The sequence below is a fragment of the Narcine bancroftii genome, chromosome 2 (genome assembly GCF_036971445.1).
Source record: "Narcine bancroftii isolate sNarBan1 chromosome 2, sNarBan1.hap1, whole genome shotgun sequence".
NCBI lineage: Eukaryota > Metazoa > Chordata > Chondrichthyes > Torpediniformes > Narcinidae > Narcine > Narcine bancroftii.
In genome coordinates, this window is record NC_091470.1 from 190,168,991 (window position 1) to 190,188,392 (window position 19,402).

Here is a 19,402-nt window from a genome sequence, read left to right on the forward strand (position 1 = left end):
TTTTAATGTGGAATTGCTGGGGCAAAGGTGCTGGAAGCACCTTTTAAATTGCAGGAGGGAATTGACCCATTAAATCGTCAACCCGGCAATTTAAGGGGGGGCGGGGGTCCTGTCCCCGCAATGATGTGTCACGCACTCACTGGAAGTACTGCCAGATGTTCGGATGCTGGCTGCCCGGTGACACACGTACGCAAGCGTCGGCATCACTGGAACAAGTGGGTCGGCCATTTTCCTGTTCAAATCGCCTAGGTAAGTTTAACTGGATTTCCTGACTGCCTCTGAGGTAGGTAAGGGACCCGGTTGGACTCTGACGGGGTTGACCGGGTCAGACCCTTTCTAATTGCCGCGCAACAGGGGGCACTTTTTTACACTTGACATGACAGTTTGAAAGGGCCTATTGTCATTATCCACCCATTCACAACCCTTTTCCTATTCCAAAGACTGCTTTAACTGACTGAACTGTTTACAACAGTTATCAATCAACTGGTGGTCATTTTCATTCAACGTCTGTAACAACATTAATGTTTCCAACTCAGAGGAAGAAACTACCACAGAGACCATAATGCAGTTATGAAGCTGTTTATTTAATTTCTGAAGAACTACAGGAGAAATAGCATCACTTTGCAATGGAACAGGTCACCTTGTTCTGGAAGAAATGTGGAACTTCAAACGAGTTGGTGCAGATTTTTTTCTTCTGATTCCTTCCATTGCCTCCTTCTAACTCTTTCCCCACCCTCCATCATCTCCCCCTCTCTCTGGTGCCTCGCCTTGTGCTCGGTCTCATCATTTCTTCTGCCTCGCTTCATCTCCCCTTCTCCCTCTGCCTTCTCCCTGGGGCTCCTCTCACAGTCGCCCATCCCCTTACTGATACTTCCTCCTGGAAACATTGACCCAGCCTTGAGATCCTTTAGTAATGCCCATTAAGGAGTATCTTAGTGGGTTTGTGGACTGTGATTGTTACTTCCAAAACAAGAATCGGACTTCCTAATGTATCGGCGTGGACGTGCATGAATGGTTCATTAATCAAACCTTGTGTATCCAGAATATTTAATTCACAAATTAGTTTCTATTGTTTGAGCTATGAAATTTCTATAAGGTTTACTATACAGTAGCAAAGTCAATATAATCAGTAACTAGTCCCTTGGTAGGTTGCAGAATATTTAGATGGATAATATCTTTCAGCTGATGCATTACTGCCCGATTGTGCCGTTGGCAGTGGGTATTTGTCCTTCCTACTAAATCCAGGTTAAATCAGACATGTGGTGGGCAACAGAAACCATTTGAGTTATAGAACACAAAACATTACAGTACAGTCCTGGCCCTTCACCCCATAATGTATATCCACCAAAAAGAGTTAACCCCTCCCTACCTCTTAACCCTCTATATTTTGCATCCATGGGTCTGTCTAGGACCCTCATAAATCTCCCCCCCCCCCACCCCACCCCGTGTTCCAGCTCTACCAGCAAGCATTCCAGGAACCCACAACTCTCTATTTAAAAAATGTTCCCCGGACATCTCCCCTAAATTTCCTGCCTTCACTTTATAATATGTCCTCTGGTGTTTGCTACTCCTACCCTGGGAAAAATGTGCTGACTGTCTGACTATCTTTGCCCCTCAGAATCTTGTAGTCCTCTATGAAGTCACCCCTCATCCTTCTTTGCTCCAAAAAGCCCTAACAGCGCTAACCTTGCCTATTAAGACACTTGTTCCAATCCAGGCAATGTCCTGGTGAATCTCCTCTGCACCTTCTCCACAATTTTCACATCCTGTACCGAACACAATATTCTAAGTGTGGTCTCACCAGAGATTTAGAGAGCTGCAACACTACCTCACCAGTCCAAAGTATTTTAACAAACATTGCTGAGTTTCATGGATGTTGGTCACTTTCTGAATGTCTGGAGGGTGAGCCTTGCATGACATTGGTGGATAGTTAAGAGTATAGAGTCATGTTCTCCTCACTGATCCCTTGTGCTTTGCTCCTGGCTAATTTCAGGGGAGTCCTCCTGTTTTGAATTGGTTAAATATCCCTTTGTTTCAGAATTTTGACCATCTGCTGGTTTAATTTGCATCAAGGCAAATACTGTTCCCTCCAGAATTTCATGTTTTTATGTTTGATTCAGTCTTCCGAAGCTTTATGCACCTATAGCCACCAAATCTATGGAAAGGGAGCAGTTTGTGTTTTGAGATAAACCAGAAGGTCTGTAAATGCTGGGGTTGGGTCCAATGCACCAACGTACTGGTGAAACTCAGCAGGTCACACAGTGCCCATGGGAAAGTGAGAGGCAACCCACATTTCGGGCCTGGGCCTTCATCAGAAAGAGACCCTTCACTTCCATGGACACTGCTGCTTGCCCTTTCTGTTTCTCCAGGATGCTTGTGCGTTGCAGTTCACAGTTCGACTCTAAGTCAAGCACCGGAAGGTGCATCTTTGCGATGAACACAGAGTCGAAACTCATGAACTGTTTCTCCTTCATCAAATTATGCTTGAGCTGCTGAATCGTTCCAGCATTTCCTGATTTTATTTCAGATTTCCAGCATCTGCAGTTTTGTTTTCATTTATAGGACAAAGTTTATTGATCAGCATTGAACAGGGAGCAGATCAGAGGGAAGAAGAGAGAAAATGGGATAGCTCTGTAATGTTTGTAAAATACTTCCCAACTTTTCTCCCATTTTGCATTTTTTTTACATTATATTGATTTAAAACATGCTGAATCTTCCTACCAGCCCTTGTCATCGGTCTGAGAGCACAAAGAATGGGGTTGAGAAGTGGACATGACTCTGGGGAGAGGAAATAGACACAGTGATTCACATGGGTTGTTTTGGCAGGGGGGGTAGGTGGAATAGCGGGGAACAGGAGTAGAAGTTGATCGAATCCTGGGCTCTCTGGATGAAAGAGAGACCATTACATGTGTGTAGTATGTCAGTGACTGGACACAGTTGAGGGTGAAGTGGGCCATTGGAGGGAGAGAAACAACATTGAGGAAGGACATTGTGGTGCTGAGGACTGTAAGCAGAATGGAGGTTTAGAAAGTTGGTCGATTAAAATTAGATTTTTGTTAATTAAGAGAAATAGATGCACCTTTGCTCATTGGATAACGAAGATTTTACTTCCTGAACACATTTGAGTGTATGTTATGAATTTTGGGCTGCTGTTCACGAAAATCACCTTAAAATTTTCCTTTCACATGCCATATTTTAGATATAACCTATTTTTGTGATTTCCTGTCATCTTGAAAGTCTACTTCAAGCACACAAAACCATGGAGGGCAACATATTATTGAAAATTCCTTTTCTTCATCTGCACTTGGACGTCTTCCCTGCTGATCTTGGTGCAGTCAGTGACAAACATGGTGAAAGGTTTCACCGGGTCACTGTGATCACAGTAAAGTGGTATCAGGGCAACAGGAACCCATCAGTGCTGGCCAACTATTGCTGGACACTGACATGAGAGGTATCAGATGCTGAGTACAAACAAAAATCAGCATAAAACCTTTTGTAGGTCAGGTGAACTGACAAAATGGGTCAGCAATGTTACGCAATTAAACATGCTAAAGTCAATAAAAGTTAATTTAATGTTTTTCCAACTTCCTATGTGAAATTATCTTTATGTTCACCTTGAAGTTGTCCATCATAATCTGTAACTTTTATTCAAGAAGCAAAGCACTTGGGGAAAAAAATTTTGTCCAGTGTTGTTCATTGGGAGCTATCCAATTTTTTAAAAAATATATAGAAAACACATCATTAGAGCTTGTAATACCACCCCCAGATTGGATCCCACTCCCATGAATCTAATATCAAACTTGTTACTTTATGTGAACTTTTTCAGTTCCTTGACTGCCCTCGGGGTCCAAATTCTGCTACCTGAACTCTCTCTGTCTCTCTCCCCCCACTCACTCTTTCTTTCCCTCTCTCTCTCTTTTTCCCTCCCTCTCTATCACACTCAGACACATGCACCCCCACAAACACCCACACGACACACAAGCACGCACCCACACATACACACACACACAAACGTACACACATCCCCCTTCCTCAGAAGCAGGAATTGATAATGGGATTGATCTCAGAGCTGTTTCTTCCAGTATTCAAACGTCCTTGATCATCGTTAAGCGAGATCCAGCATTGTGGCCTCAACCTCAAGATGTTGGCGAGCAGGCGCTGTCCTGACCCCCGGCCGCACCACCTCCTTGCCCGTGGTTGTCTTGTCCTTTTCTTTCAGCTCACAGTAGATGACATTTTCGATGGTGTGATGGGTAACGGCACATCTTTGAGGACAGACTTTGCAATGCCACCACCAGTCCATTGCAGAACACAAATATTTGAAAATATCATGAGAAAAGAAAAAAGATTTCTGACAGGTGAAGCGACATTTCTGACAATTGACTGCATTCTGACCAGAAATGATGTACTTCTTGACTGGAAGTGCGATCTCAAGGTCTTGGTCTTTACTCTTCCCTGCCTGCTGTGGCTTCAGTGCCCTGCGTTCCTCCAATTTGTTCGAATTCTTTCGGAAATAAGGCTGCAAACCCTCCATTGCGAGCTCCGCCTGCTTACGTTTACCAGGAATATCTTTGGCTTTCATCGTGCCCAGAGCCCTGTAGAATTTTTTCATATTGTTTGCCCCCATCTTCCAGAATATTTCATCGAAGTTCTCACCGCCCTCATTACCTTCCCCGTTGTGGTCGGAGCCCCACTTGTTGACAGACTTGCCAGAGTCGGAACGCTGGGCAAACGTTGCGGAACTGTTGAACTTGAAATGTCGAGGCATGCCGTGCTTGTCCATGGGACAGGGAATGTTGGCCGCCTTCAAGGCCTCCAGAACGGGGGGACTCTGCCCGTCTGCGAATGTCACCAGGATGAGAATGTTCTGGGCGATATCTTTGCCGAAAATAGAAAGAATCGCATCGAAGACATACTTCTGTGTGGGAGTGAGGCGGGGTAGTGAGGCTTGAGCCACAAAACACACGGCGTCGATCTGATCGATACCCTTTGGGGAGGTGAAGAACTCTCGGATCTGTTCAGTAATGAACTGATCTCGGCTTATCCCTCTGGTGTCTCCGAACCCTGGCGTGTCAATGATGGTCAGAGAGTAGTCGATGTTAAATCCTACTTGATGGTGGAGTTCGTAGGCAGTGACTGAGGATGTCTGACTTTCAGCCTGCGATTTTCCCGTCGCTTCCTCTATTAATTTGTATCTAAAGTTGTCTCCCCATTCCACGCCCAAAATGTAGTTGACCATCCCATTGATGAGGGTCGTCTTTCCTGACCCTGTTGCTCCCAGAAGTACTATTGTCTTCATTTTACATGTTGTGCTGGGGTTGGACACATCAAGTAGGTACACATTTAGGTTCAGTTTATAGATGGAAGGGTTTCCTTTAGATATTAATGAAGCTTCGCTGTTAAGTTTCTGAGTTATTCTGTTTCGGACACTTTTTATTGAATCTTGGAAGGCAGGTAAATCAGGACGTGTGACAACACTGTTGCTACCACTCGCCTTGCTGACCCCGACCTTAGTGACTGCTCTGTATTGGAATTGATACTCCTGGTGTGGCTGTAACCCAGATACTGTAAAGGTCTGGGATAGCCCAGGTGTACAGAGAGATGTCCATTCCTCCTGCTGCCTACTGCGGTACTCCACCTTGTAACCCACAATCTCGCCAGCACCATATCTGGGAGGCTGCAACTGCAGTGTCACGGAGTCGTGGGTTATTCCAACAGCCTTAGGTCTCTCCGGCTGTGACGGGGGTTCAAAGCATCGGCTCCTCACACACCCGCCCTTGTACAGGTAAATGGAAGCTCCCGTGTTGCTCTCACCCTGCACAGAAGCAACAAGGAATTTCAGTTTTCCATCTGCTCTGTTGGCTGTTGCAAAGTCCAGGAACAGTCGAGCCTGCTCCCTCATCTTCTGGGTTACAGATGGTGAGTGAAACCACTGCTCGGTGGGTCCTGTTGCATGGGTTCCTTCAGCCGGCATTGGTGCCTGCATTGTCTGAGCTGTGTGAGATTGGAGGTAGGCAGCTGCCTCTGACAGATAGAAATCCTCCTGTTGCAAGGTTGTAAACATGAGGCAGACCACGAGGTCTATTGATTGATCCATTAACACTTCCTGAAAAGCTCTCCTTGATTTCACAACAGGTATACCTTTCAACATGCTGAGAAAATTCCCAACTAACATCATCTCCTGTTCCTTGTCATCCAGCCATGTGGTCAGGGACTGCTGTCTGAATGGTGACTGTTCCTTGTTCTTCAGAATATCCGCCAGTGACCCTTCTTCATGCCCACCTCCCCGAATGGATGGAAAAACTCTGGCTAAAGTCTTCTGGAAAACCAGTTTGTATTCCAGACACATCTCCCGGAACTGCAGTATCCTGTCCCCGATCTCAGGAAACTGAATGGCGACGATGTCTTTCATCAGATCGTTGCTTCTCATCACTGCCTCGCTGAGTTGTTCCAGGACGTCCTGGCAGCGATTGACCAATCCCACACTTATCTCCCTCACCCACTGGACAGCTTTCGAGTCCAGTTTATTGAGAGGATAGAGCCAGACTGTTATGGGCACTGAATGCTCTCCACCTGACCCCAGTAAACTTGGGAGGCTTGTGTATATATTGATGGCCTCTTGGAATGTGGTGGGATTGTTCTTCAGTGAGAAATCCCCATAAAAGGTACAACTAAATTTCTCAGTCTTAGACTTTTGCACATCTGTCATTTTTAAGGAGGCCTCTCCCTGAATCGCAATCATTGGGAGACATTTAACCATTGCCTCCATATTACCCTGAATATCCCGTAGGTTCTCCATTGAAGAAGTCATTTGATCAAATACAAAGAACGCATGCGCCCCGTACAACACGGCTGTAACCACATGAGTTGCCGACCCCTCGTCAAACACACTCGGGTAGGTGATATTCTGTTTCCCTAAGTGACTCATGGTCAGTTGGTCAAACCTGGTTGTCGCTTTGTACTGAAGGGTAACTCGGGCCTGTTGAATTGAGCCCTTTGTGTCACTGAGATATTTTGCGGATCCTTTCACCTCCACTAACCCACCCAGGAAACTCGCTTTCAATGATCCTGACACGCTGAGCGCATTGGCTTTCTCCTCCATGGAGTCAGATGCAATGATGTGCATCTCCGTGCTGGGCTGATCTTGACTATTGAGGTTGCTCTGTAGGGTTTGTAAGTCCCACAAGGTGACATCTACAAAATAAAATACCAATTTCCAAAGTTACAACATTGTGCGGAATTAATCAAATTGAACAATGCATTCATATTCTGCAGAGGCAGAAGTCTGGAAGTACCAATACTCTAAAGCTTAAATGAGTGATACAACCACTGCTCACCTACCTCATTCCAACTGCAATTTCTCAACCCTATTTTAACCATGTATTCCACTTGCCGCTGATCACCTGAATATACTGGACAACAATGTTTTTCGAAAGGTTTGCTTCCTGATAAAAATTGAGGATTATTTTGGACAACTTCAAGATGAACAAAGATAATATCAGATTTGCTCCATGACTAGGAAGTTGGAGAAACATTAAATTAACTTTTATTGAATTTATGGCCCTGACGTCAACTGTGAGCCACACCTGCAACTGCCACAAGTTGCACAACAAATGTCTTGGTCATCAAGATTATAAGTGAAGTAGAGCTCCTAGGCCTACTTAAAAAGTGCAGTCATGCTGTATCTTTGAGCCTTAAGCGTATACTCGCCACAAACGTAACCTTGACAGGACAATTCTGATGTATTGAATCTTCCTGAAGACAATAAATGCTATTGTTAAGTTCACTCACTATTGAACATGTGTTCAATCTACATCAATGCAATGCACATTTGAGTATGTGAGGTGCTTTTATAGCCTGCCTGAATCTATCCTGACTAAGCCTGCCAGGCCTCAGGCAACACTGAGTGCCTGCCCAGGCATACGTGCACGGACCAAAACACCTTTTTAGTGTAATGTGCTAGTAGAATTAACCTATGTTAGAAATCACAAAAATAAGTTACATCCAAAAAATACAGTATGTAATGGGAAAATTGAAAGGTGATTTTCGTGATGAGTGTTTCATCTTGTATTCATATGTGTGTTTTCTTAGTCAACACATGGATGAAGGAAAAGGTTCTTTACTTTAAAGTTGTTGTAAACAGCCTATGAGGCAGGCCATAAGGCTGCAAGCCTCCATTTCAGATCTTACATACTGCAGTCTCTTCTTCTGTGTCAGCCCCCTGCTGGCAGCCAAGTCTAATCAAACAGGAGCAATAATCCTTAAGGCCTTGCTAGTGGCCATGCACACATGATCACTACCATTACAATGAACAGCTCAAAATCCATCAAATACAGCCATAAGTGTTCAGGAAGCAAATATTTATTGTCCAGTCATATTGTCAACACCCTGCTCTTCAGGAGTTGTGGGTGGAATCAAACATTGGGCAATATTCAGTGAACATTCGCACTTCTGACCTCATAAAGTAAGGGTGTTCTTCCAACTTTTCCAGCAACTTGCTTCTCACTTTCCAAGATCAGGCCAAATGATTGTTGCCAGATCTGTTGATTCCAGAACCACATGTGGAGCCAATGGAAAAATCCAATGCTCTCCTGTTTGTCTCCCAACTCAGACCCCAGGGATATATGCACCTCAGACCAATGTGACACCTGATCTCTTTTTAATATTAAAATGCTTTAAATCTCCCTGTATTCTCCAATAATGTTGTCATGACTGGAAAATGTTCACTGAAGAAGCATCTGCATCCTCTGACTCGATGGAAAGAGTTTGATCTCCTTCCTTGCCCTTTAACACACTTACAAAAACTTTTAATTTTTCTTCACATTGTACACCGGAAATATTTGTGCCTCTCTTTGCCCAGCTTAGTACTTTTTCAATACATACCTCCACACTTCCAATATTCTTTAACATTTTCTTCCCATTCCCATTTTCAATTGTCTGCCCAATTTGCTTCCTTGTTTTCCGATCATCCACTCTTGGATGGGCAATATTCCAAAATACTGTATTTGAATTTGAGTTGAGTGAACAACATTATACAGGGGCACAATTGAGGGTGTCCTGGCTGGGTTCATGATTGTGGGGTACGGACCGTACAGTAGCTATGGAAATCAGTACCTGGGATCGTCAAAACATCAAAAAGATCCCTTTCTACTATGGATGAGATTCACGAGGAGCATTGGTTAAAAAGGGATCCGAAAATTATCGAGGGCTCTTTACAACCTGCACAGGGAACCTTTAGAAAAACAATTTGTGGTCCAGTGTAATGGATTTACTGAGATATACATTGTCCATTGTACCATATGCACTGAAATGCAGCCAAACAGGCAATTTGTCAACACAGCAGCTGGAATAGTCAACTCAATTAAATTTTAAAAAGGCAAGAAATACAAAATAGAGACAGATAATAATTATTCACAGGTGTGAAGTTGAAAGGAAGAGTTTCAGAACGAATCCCACTTCTCTGATGCACACTTATCGAAAAATAAATGCTCTCAATGCATTTTTGCCAGGTGGATGCCTTTTGATATTGAAATCAGTTTGGCCCTAATCAAGGACATAAAGCCCAGACAATTTTCATCCATTTCCATTTCTACATTGAGTCTCTCAGAGTTATGGTCAGTATCTCTGAAATATTGGACGTGGATTACCTCTACCACCAAAGGCACTCCCCCTTGACTATAACTGTGTACGCACCCATTATCATTCATTCTTGTACTATTGAGTTTCTACTAATAAAATTGATGTGCCAGATATTGAAGAGATCAAAGGCAGTGTAGTTAAACACATATCATGGCTTTTATTAGTAGAAACTCAATAGTACAAGAATGAATGATAATGGGTGCATACACAATTATAGTCAAGGGGGAGTGCCCTTGGTGGTAAAGATAATCCATGTCCAATCGCAGTAGTGCAGACTAAGCATAGTGAGAGATTGACAGCATGACATAGATTTACCACAGTCACCCTGCGACATCACTGGCACCAGAGTTCACTCCATTAAGGACATCTATAAAAGACGATTTCTTAAGAAAGCAGCCTCTATACTCAAGGACCCCTACCACCCAGGCCATGCCCTCTACACTCTGCTACCAGCAAGAAGGAGGTCCAGGAGCCTGAAGACGAGCACCCAGCGTCACAAGGACAGCTTCTTCCCCTCCGCCATCAGATTCCTGAATAATTCCCTATCTTTATTTATTGTTGTAAGGTGGTTTATTATATAAACTTTTGTCCTGTGATGCTGATGCAAAACTATGAATCTCATGAAATGTTCATGATAATAAATTCTGATTCTGAACTCTGTGTGAAGTCAGATCCTGGAGGCAAGTTGTACTTTTGGGCCATTCCTTTTCAACCATGGCTCTCACCGTCAATGCCAGAACCCCATATCCTGCCCCATCTATGAAACTAGAGGGCAAACCATAACTTCTGCACCCCAGCTCAATTTGGTCACCTGGATCTACCGTTACTGATCCACGTCATGACTTTATAATACCTGGAATCAGAGTGTCTGATCGGCAGTCGTACAGCATTCCCAGATGGAAAGAGCGGCCCAGAGTGGCCACCTGCCTGACCTCTCCCATGGCTGCACCAAGAGTGGAATCCTCGGGAAACATGCAGACACCTGAAACAGAAGATGGGGTGAAATACAAACAACTGAGTTCAGTGATGCAAATCAAGCCATGAATTTCAAATCAAAACACAGAGATGCTGAAGGAATTTAGCTGGACTTGCAATGTCCGCAGGTGGTAAAGATATATTACTGACATTTCGGGCCTGAGTCCTTTTTCAAGTCATCCCAAGTCAAGTTTACTGTCATCTGATTGTACAAGTACAACCTGACAAAACAGCGTTCTCCGGTCCTCGATGAAAAACATGCAGACACACAAATGGACATAATATACACACAGACAAACAATACATACGCAGGACAAGTATTCACATATACAAATAAATATTGTTTCATGAATATGAGAGTCTCAGAGGATTAGCTTGAGCTGCATTCTCGGTGCCTGTGGGAAGAAGCCGTTCCTCAGCCCGGTGGCACTGGCTCTGATCCTCCTGTATCCCTTCCCTGATGGGAGCAGCTGGAAGATGCCGTGTGCAGAGTGGGTCCTCTTCAGACAACGATCCCGTGGTTGAAGTAAAAACACAATGGTGGAGAAACTCAATGCGTAACTATAGTCTGTGTGAGTATGTGGGTCATAGAGCTTGAGAGCAGGTTGTTGACAAGTGATCATTTAAAGCATGGTTCTCAACCTTTTTCTTTCCTCTCACTTTAAGTAGTCCCTACGCCATCGTGCTCTGTGATTAATAAAGGATTGCTTAAGGTGGTGTGTGGGTGGGAAGGGAAGGTTGAGAATCACTGCTCTAGACCCAATTGTTAGTGAAATATTTTGGTTGCGAGAAATTGTCAATCGGTCCATTTCCTTTGGAGTTCTGAAACCATGCACATAACGAGTCAATGAGGGACGATTAAAACAGTGATTAAAACTGTTTATTTCCACCCAGATACCACCTAAAGCAATCCCTTACTAATCACATGGGATGGGAGTGGAAAGAAAAAGGTTGAGAAACATTGTTTTAAAATAAACCAGTTAGCTCCTATTACAGGCTGTTTTAAGCTGTCGGGGATTGACGGGGCGGATGGACCCCGCGGAGGAAAGCTGAGACTTGGCAAGCAAGCTGGAGCAACCCAGCAGGTCAAACAGTGTCCTTGATGAAGGGCTCAGCCCCAAACATCTTTCCTTATAAAGGGCATTGTTTGACCGCCTGAGTTTCTCCAGATTTGTGTTTTTATAACGATCATCCCAGTCGATCACGTCGAAAGGGGTGAGGGGTGAGAAAAGACAGGCGCTTGAGTTAAAGGCTGGGGAAAGAGGGAGGAGGGGAAGGAGTTCAGCCCAACAGACGAAAGGTGTTCATGGCATAAACGACCCGTCCCCGCTTCTTCCCTCGTTTCCTTTCCTCCTGTTTTCTCTCAAAATTAATTCTCACCTCTCCTCTTATTATATCAGTCGGTACTGGCTTTGGGTAAAAGCCCACTTCTGTCTTTGCTCGGTTCTTTCTCCCCCCCACCCCCCCCCCCTCCACCCCCACCACCTTCCTCAAATACTTCCTCTCTGGGTTTAATTAACGCTGTTTCCAATCGGCGGGTTTCCAAGGGGGGAATATCCTGGTTTTCACATTCAGTTCACATGAACCGACGTCTCTCATTCCTGGAATAAGTTTGGCAAATTTCTTCTGCGGTCCTGAACTGTGGCCCCAGAATGGACAGGGTTATTATTCCATCACAATTCTGCCGTATAGATACGGTTAGCGCAGGGGTTCGGGTTAGCCCAACGCCTTTACCGGGCTGGCGATCGGGACCGGCTCTGGGGCTCCGCTTTTCTCCCATTGGGGCGGCACGGGCTCGTGGGCTGAATGGCCTGCTACCGAGCTGTATGTACCTTGTACACCCCCCCCCCCCCCCCACGGCACGTTTTTGAAGGAAACCGGAGCATCCGATGAGGAGCCCCCCCCCCCCCCTCCTCCCCAAGACAGACACGGGGAGAGGTGGCAGACAGCGCCGGATTCGAACCCTGGCCCCGGTCGCCGGCTCTGTAAAGGCGACGCGCTTCACCCGCCCACTTTCACAACACTTCCACGACCAACAACTTATGTAAAGTGAAACCAGTCCTTGTTAGTAGATTCGGATCTTCCTCGCGGGCCGGGTGTTCAGTGAGATTCAACAGCAGAGCAAGAGATTCTCCAGCTGATCCTTGTCCTTCCTTGTGCCTCGTCTGTACCACGTTGTTCACCACAACACTTTCCCTTCTCGACCCTCCGTCCGCTCACACGGGTCAAGCCCCTCTCGGTGACCAGCCGAGACGGCATTTCACTCGGGCATGACTTCCCCGCCCTCCTCTTTACAAACGGACACCCTTTTCTGCAGCCCTGGTTTTCGCTCGTGTCGTCCCAAATCGAAATTCACACCAAAGCATTAAATGGGACACCCACAGACAGGGGTAATTCCAGGGGGCGGAGATTATTATGGGCAGTGTTAGGGGACGGGTCGCCGTCGACAGCTCGCTGACAAGTGGAGATGGCAATTTAAACCAGTGACCCGCTTTGTGTCCCGCAGAAGAAGGTTAGCGACAGGGAAACGAAGCATCAGGGAGAGACAGAGAGAGAGATAAGGGGAGAGAAAGAAAAAAAAATGTGAGAGAAAAAGAGAGCGAGAACAAAAGGGGGGGGGTAGAAACGAAGAGAGGGAGAGAGAGGGGGAAAGAGAAAGGAGAGGGAGAACAAAAGGGGGAAACGAAGAGAGGGGGAAAGAGAGAACAAAAGGGGGAAGAAACGAAGAGAGGGAGAGAGAGGGGAAAGGAGAGAGAGAACAAAAGGGGGGAAAAAACGAAGAGGGAGAGAGAGGGGAAAGAAAAAAGAGAGAGAGAACAAAAGGGGGAAGAAACGAAGAGAGGGAGAGAGAAAGGAGAGAGAACAAGGGGGGAGAAACGAAAGAGAGGGGGGAAAGAAAGGAGAGAGAGAACAAAAAGGGGGGAACGGAGAGGGAGAGGGGGAAAGAGAAAGGAAAGAGAGAGAGAGCGCTGGATTAGAGAGGCATACAAACATACCCCACGCCCACTCGGGCACAGAGACCCAGATTCGCGCTCTCAAGTGAACCGATTCCCAGATCAGCGCAGTTAACGCGACGCCTTTACAGCGGGACCTGGGTTCGAATCCCTCCCTCTCCCCGTGTCTGCCTGGGTTTCCCCGGGGGCTCCGGTTTCCTCCTGCCGTTAATTAGGAGTAAATCGTGCTGTCTGTCTAAAAGAATATAAAAATAGATATGAATCTCTTTCACTCACTGGCAGGGCCGAGTTTTGACCAAGCGCTGATTTGCCGAAGTGCTCTCGTTCGATCCGAGATTTGGCACAAATGTAGTCGGTGTTACCTGCAGGAGGTGTTCCGGACGTGGCCGCCTCCTCCGGACCACAGAATGTAGCCCGGCAGCTGTTTCATTTTCTGTGTTTCTGTAAACGTTGTTTACTCGCAGGAATGAGTTTTGGGCAAACCCAAAAATAGACCTCACATACCATCGGGTGACGGAGGAGAGAACGAAGGGAGGTGTCTGTCTTCCACTTCAGGAGGCGAAGAGGTCACCACCCGCACTTCTAGTAGTCAATCCAGATTCAGGTTTCTTTGTTCGTTGTTTGGTATGACATCAAATACCCTGGCAAATTTCTGCAGAGGTGTGGCGGAAAGTGGGCTGACCCTCTGCATCACAGTCTGGTTTGGGAACACCAGTACCCCTGAGTGTGAAGCCCTGCAAAAGGTCTTGGGCACAGCCCAAGACATCACAAGCAAATCCCTCCCCGCTATAGATAACATCTAAGGGGGCCTGGCACGCTGCAGTCAGAGGGCAGCAGCGATCATCCAGGATCCACTCCTCCCAGCACAAGCTCTGTTCTCGCTGCTGCCATTAGGAGAGAGGTCGAGGTGACTCCCACCCACCCAGTTCAGGAACAGCCGCTCCCCCTCCACCCATCAGACTCCTCAACGACAAACTCCATCAGGGGATCAACGAAGTACTCTACTGTTGCACTTAATTGTTTTTTTCCCCCCCTCTTGTTTATTTTCAGTTCTTTATTTGTTTGCATGTATACAACCTGTACAGTTTTTTTTACACTACCAATAAATGGTAATTTATGCCTGACCCTCAGGAAAAAGAATCTCAAGGTTCTATGTGATGTGATGTATGTAGTCTGACAATAACCTGAAATCTGACATCACATGGATCTCCACAGCTTCATTGAACCACGGAACATTACAGTATAGAAAACAGGCCCCTCAGCCCTTCTAGTCTGTGCCAATTCTACCTCATCCCACTGATCTGCATCCAGACCCCATAACCCTCTGCACCCTTCCCATCCACGCACCTGTCAAAATTTCTTTTTAATATCAAAATTGAGCCTGCATTTATCAGTTCGAATGACAGCTCATTCCAGACTCCCACCACTCTCTGCATGAAGACGTTCCCCTTAATTTTCCCTTTCAACTTCTCCCATTCACCCTTAACCCATGTCCCTTACTTTTCATCTCTCAGAACTTCAGTGGAAAAAATCTTGCTTGCATTTACTCCATCTGTACCCATCATAATTTTGCATAGTTCATCCTTTCGCTCTAAGAATGAAGTCCTAACCTGCTTAACCTTTAGTTCATCAACATGTCTGAGGATCTGTCCTGGAGCCTCCATATCGATGCAATCACAAAGAAGGCTTGCCAGCGGCTATATTTTTTGAGGTGTTTGATGAGGTTCAGTGTGACACTAAAAAACTTCTACAGGTGGACTGCAGAGAGCTAGTTGCATCACTGTCAATTATGAAGGCGCCAACTCTCAGGACAAAAAAAAAGCCCCAGAGGGTTGCTAACTCGGCCTGCAACATCACAGGCACCAGACTTCACTGCATCGAGGATATCTACAAGAGGCTATGTCTTAAAAAAGCACCCTCTATCCTCAAGGACTCCACCACCCAAGCCATGCCCTCTTCACCCTGCAACAATCAGGGTAAAAGTACAGGTGTCTGAAGACAAGCACTTAATGGCACAAGGACAGCTTCTTCCCCACTGCCATCAGATTCCTGAATAATCACTGAACCAAAGACACCACCTTACTTTTTGTGCACTATTTTTTAGTTTTTATTGTAAGGTGGTTTATATGATGTTACCGCAAAACAACAAATTTCATGACTTGTTCATGACAATAAATTCTGATTTTGATTCTGAAGTCTTCATCTGTGTGAAAAATCTCAAGGACATATCTCAAAAGGGGCAACCCCTCCCCCCCCCAACCCTTTCTGCAAAGCCAAACCCACTTGATATTTGAGAAGACAAAATCCCCAAGCACTATATTTTTATTATATGTGTACATGAAGAAAAGAAGGGTGATGAGAATGAGGGTGGGGTCACAAAAGGATAAAGGAAGCAACAATGTACTGGAGGCTGAGGAGGTTGGGAAGGTCCTAAATGAATACTTTGCGTCAGTATTCACAAGAGGAAAGGACCTGATCACCGTGGTTGAAATTGAATAGGACTCTGTGCTGGACAATGTGGAGATTAAGGAAGCAGAAGTGTTAGATCTTAAGTACATCGATTGATAAGTCCCTCGGGCCAGATGCGATGTACCCAGGCTGCTCTGGGAAGTGAGGGAAGAGAGAGCTGGGGCAGTAACAATGATCTTTGAATCCTCTGTAGCCAGAGGGGAGGTGCCGGAGGATTGGAGAATGGCAAATGTAGTCCCCTTGTTTAAAAAAGGTAATCAGGAGAATCCTGGGAATTATAGACCAGTGAGTCTTACATCGGTGATGGGAAAACTACTGGAGAGGATTCTTAAGGATAAGATCTGTGAGCTTTTGGAGAAGTACATTCTACTCAAGAATCAATGGCTTTGTGAATGGAAGATCATGCCTCATGGGTCTAATTAAATTTTTTGAAGAGGTAACAAAAAAATTGATGAGGGTAGGAAGATAGATGTGGTCTACATGGATTTTAGCAAGGCATTTAACAAACACGAGAGTCATCCATAAAACCTTGAGGCTCGGGTTCAGTGGCTCTGTGGATAAAAAATTGGCTGGTTGGAAGAAAACAGAAAGTAGTAGTGGAAGGAAAGTTTTCTGACTGGACGTCGGTGACTAGTGAAGGGACCGCAGGGATATGTTCCAGGACCCCTGCTCTTTGTGATTTTTATGAATGACTTGGAAGAAGAAGCAGAAGGATGGGGAAGTAAGTTTGTGGATGACACAAAGGTTGGAGGAGGTGTGGATGGAGTTGAGGGTATAGACAGGATGCAGAGTTGGGTGGAAAAGTGGAAGATGGAGTTCAATCCAGAGAAGTGTAAGTTGATGCAGTTTGGAATGACAAACCTGAACACTGAGTACAGGGTTAATGGTGGGTACTTAAGAGTGTGGATGAACAGAGGAACCTTGGGGTACAAATCCATACACCCCTCAAGGTCACTACACAAGTTGATAGGTTAGTTAAGAAGGCCTATGGGATGCTGGGCATCAAATAGAGGGATTGAATTCAGGAGAAGAGAGATCATGTTACAACTCTTTGGTAAGACCACGCCTATTGTGTTCAGTTCTGGTCACCTCATTATAGGAAGGATCTGGAAGCACAATCCCCATGGAGATTGTGCAGAGATTTATCAGGATGTTGCCTGGATTGGAAAACAAGGCAAGGTTAGCAGAGCTGCAACTTTTCACTTTGGGGCATAGAAAGATGAGTGGAGGCTTGAAGGAGTTCTACAAAATTATGAGAGGCATCAATAGGGTGGACAGCCAATGCCTGGTTCCTAGGGAAGGATCAGTGAAGGGAGAGAGGTTTAGGGGAGATGTCAGGGTTAAGTTTTTCACACAGAGAGTTGCGGATGCCTGGAATACATTGCCAGGGATGGTGGTCGAGGTTGAAACATTGGGACATTTAAGACTCTTAGACAGATACATGGATTAAAGAAAAATGGAGGGTTATGGGGTAGGGAGAGTTTAGTACTTTTTTTTATTTTGGAATATATGGGTCGGCACAACAGCGAGGGCTGATTGGCCTGTACTATGCTGTATTGTTCTATGTTCTATATCTCATGGAGACATTGGGTTCTGCAGCACAGAGTCAGGCCCTTCGACCCATCCTGTCCATGCTTGACATATTGTATGTCCCTGAATTCTGCCCATAGCCTTCTGTACATTTCGTACTCTTGTAACCTTACAAATGGCTTTTAAATTTGAATGAATGTTAACCACCTCTATCCCTTCCTCTGGATGCCTGTTCCAGACTCCCAGCACCTTCTGTGTGAAGAAGGTATGGTGTATTTCACCTCTTTCCCATCTCACCTTTAATCAATTACCTACTTTAGATATTAGATTCCTCTATCCTGGGGAAAAGGTAATGATGGGTTTCTTATTGTTGCCCCTCTTAAACCTCCTTCAGACCCCCATTCTCTGGCGTTCCAGCGAGAAAATATCTGGTCTATCTGTGAAAGTCAGACCGTGCTGTCATAAAACTAACAGCGGGCACAGCAGAACTAATTAAGCGGGCAGCAGTTTTTTTATTTAACCTTGGTAATGCTAGCAGGAGTGAGGCGTGAGAAAAGAAAGAGTTTAGTAACTTGTTCTCTACACTGAACCCCACACAAAGCATTGGAGTGTTTGTCATACTTTTATACACCTTTGGGCAGGAGTCTGCATGGGAACCTTATACATTTCACACAAGTTTCACACATCTGGCAATTTTGTGTTTGCAGTAACATGTTCCCCTGTGGTGTCTGTTTACTCAAGGTGTACTGACATTCTTGAAGAGTTGTTTACTATCTCACTACACCATGAAGAAGGCCATGTGTAGAAGGCAATTATATTCCCACCATTTACAGACAGCTATTGTATTTTCTCACCTAATTCACTAATCCTTTGTTAAGCATATTTGTTAAACTTATTGCTTCGCACTTCCACCCTCTCCTTCACTTTGAAGCCCATCATTCCCGCTAATATTTTCAGCTTCTGCAATGGTAGAGATCATGGTTGCACTTGCTACTAGTAAGGTCTTAAGGATATAGTTTCTGTTTGATTAGACTTGGTTGTCAGCAGGGGGCTGACACAGAGCAAGCAACTGCAGTCTGTAAGATCTGTAATGTAGGCTTGCAGCCTCATGGCCTGCCTCATGGGCTGTTTACATCAACCTTAAATTAAAGAGCCTTTTCCTTCATCCATGTGTTGTCTAAGAATACACACATATGAATACAAGATGAAACATGGTGCCAGAAGTGGAATGAAGGAAATTAAAAGGAAATACTTTAAAAGGTAAAATCTAAAGTCAGCAACTGATCAGTGAAGAGAAGCTAACAAAGAGAAAAACGGAAGGATTACACCCACCAGTGAAACTTCAGATGACAGGTAACGTAGCTGAAAATTGGAACAGATTCAAAAAACTTTTTGGATTGTATTTAGTGGAACTCAGAGGTGACGAGAAAACTGATAAAGTGAAAGCATCACTTTTCTTACATGTCCTGCATGATGAAGCCCTGGAGGTGTATAATAACTTCAAGCTTGCTGCTGAAGGAGACAAAATGAAATTTGGATAAATAATGGAACAGTTTGAGGCATTCTGCATCCCTAAACATAGCGTGATGTTTGAGAGGCACAGATTTTTTACATGTGTACAGAAAACAGAAGAAAGTATTGATCAGCATGTGATGGAATTGAGAAACAGAAGCAAAATGTGTGAATTTGGTGGACTGACTGACTCACTGATAAAAGACAGACTTGTGTGTGTGGTATTCCAGATAATAGTCTAAGGGAAAGACTGCTAAGAGAACAAAATTGAGACCTGTACAAAGCCATAGCACTCTGTAGGGCAACAGAAACTGTAAAAGTGC

General features: G+C 45.0%; 1 protein-coding gene across 5 annotated transcripts; it reads right to left on the reverse strand.

The window, feature by feature from the left end:
* Positions 1–562: 562 nt before the first annotated feature.
* On the reverse strand, positions 563–14,153 carry LOC138754824 (uncharacterized). Of its 5 annotated transcripts, none has more exons than XM_069919694.1 (3): positions 14,073–14,153; positions 10,493–10,621; positions 563–7,194 (listed from the first exon to the last, which is right to left on the reverse strand). In XM_069919694.1, the coding sequence occupies exons 2-3, from the start codon at positions 10,611–10,613 to the stop codon at positions 4,106–4,108; spliced, it is 3,210 nt and encodes a 1,069-aa protein (XP_069775795.1). In that variant the 5' UTR covers positions 10,614–10,621; positions 14,073–14,153; the 3' UTR covers positions 563–4,105. The 5 variants fall into 5 exon arrangements, with proteins under 5 accessions (XP_069775795.1, XP_069775794.1, XP_069775792.1 ...); XM_069919693.1 differs by lacking the exon at positions 14,073–14,153 and adding an exon at positions 13,931–14,053; XM_069919691.1 differs by lacking the exon at positions 14,073–14,153 and adding an exon at positions 13,845–14,053.
* Positions 14,154–19,402: the final 5,249 nt, after the last annotated feature.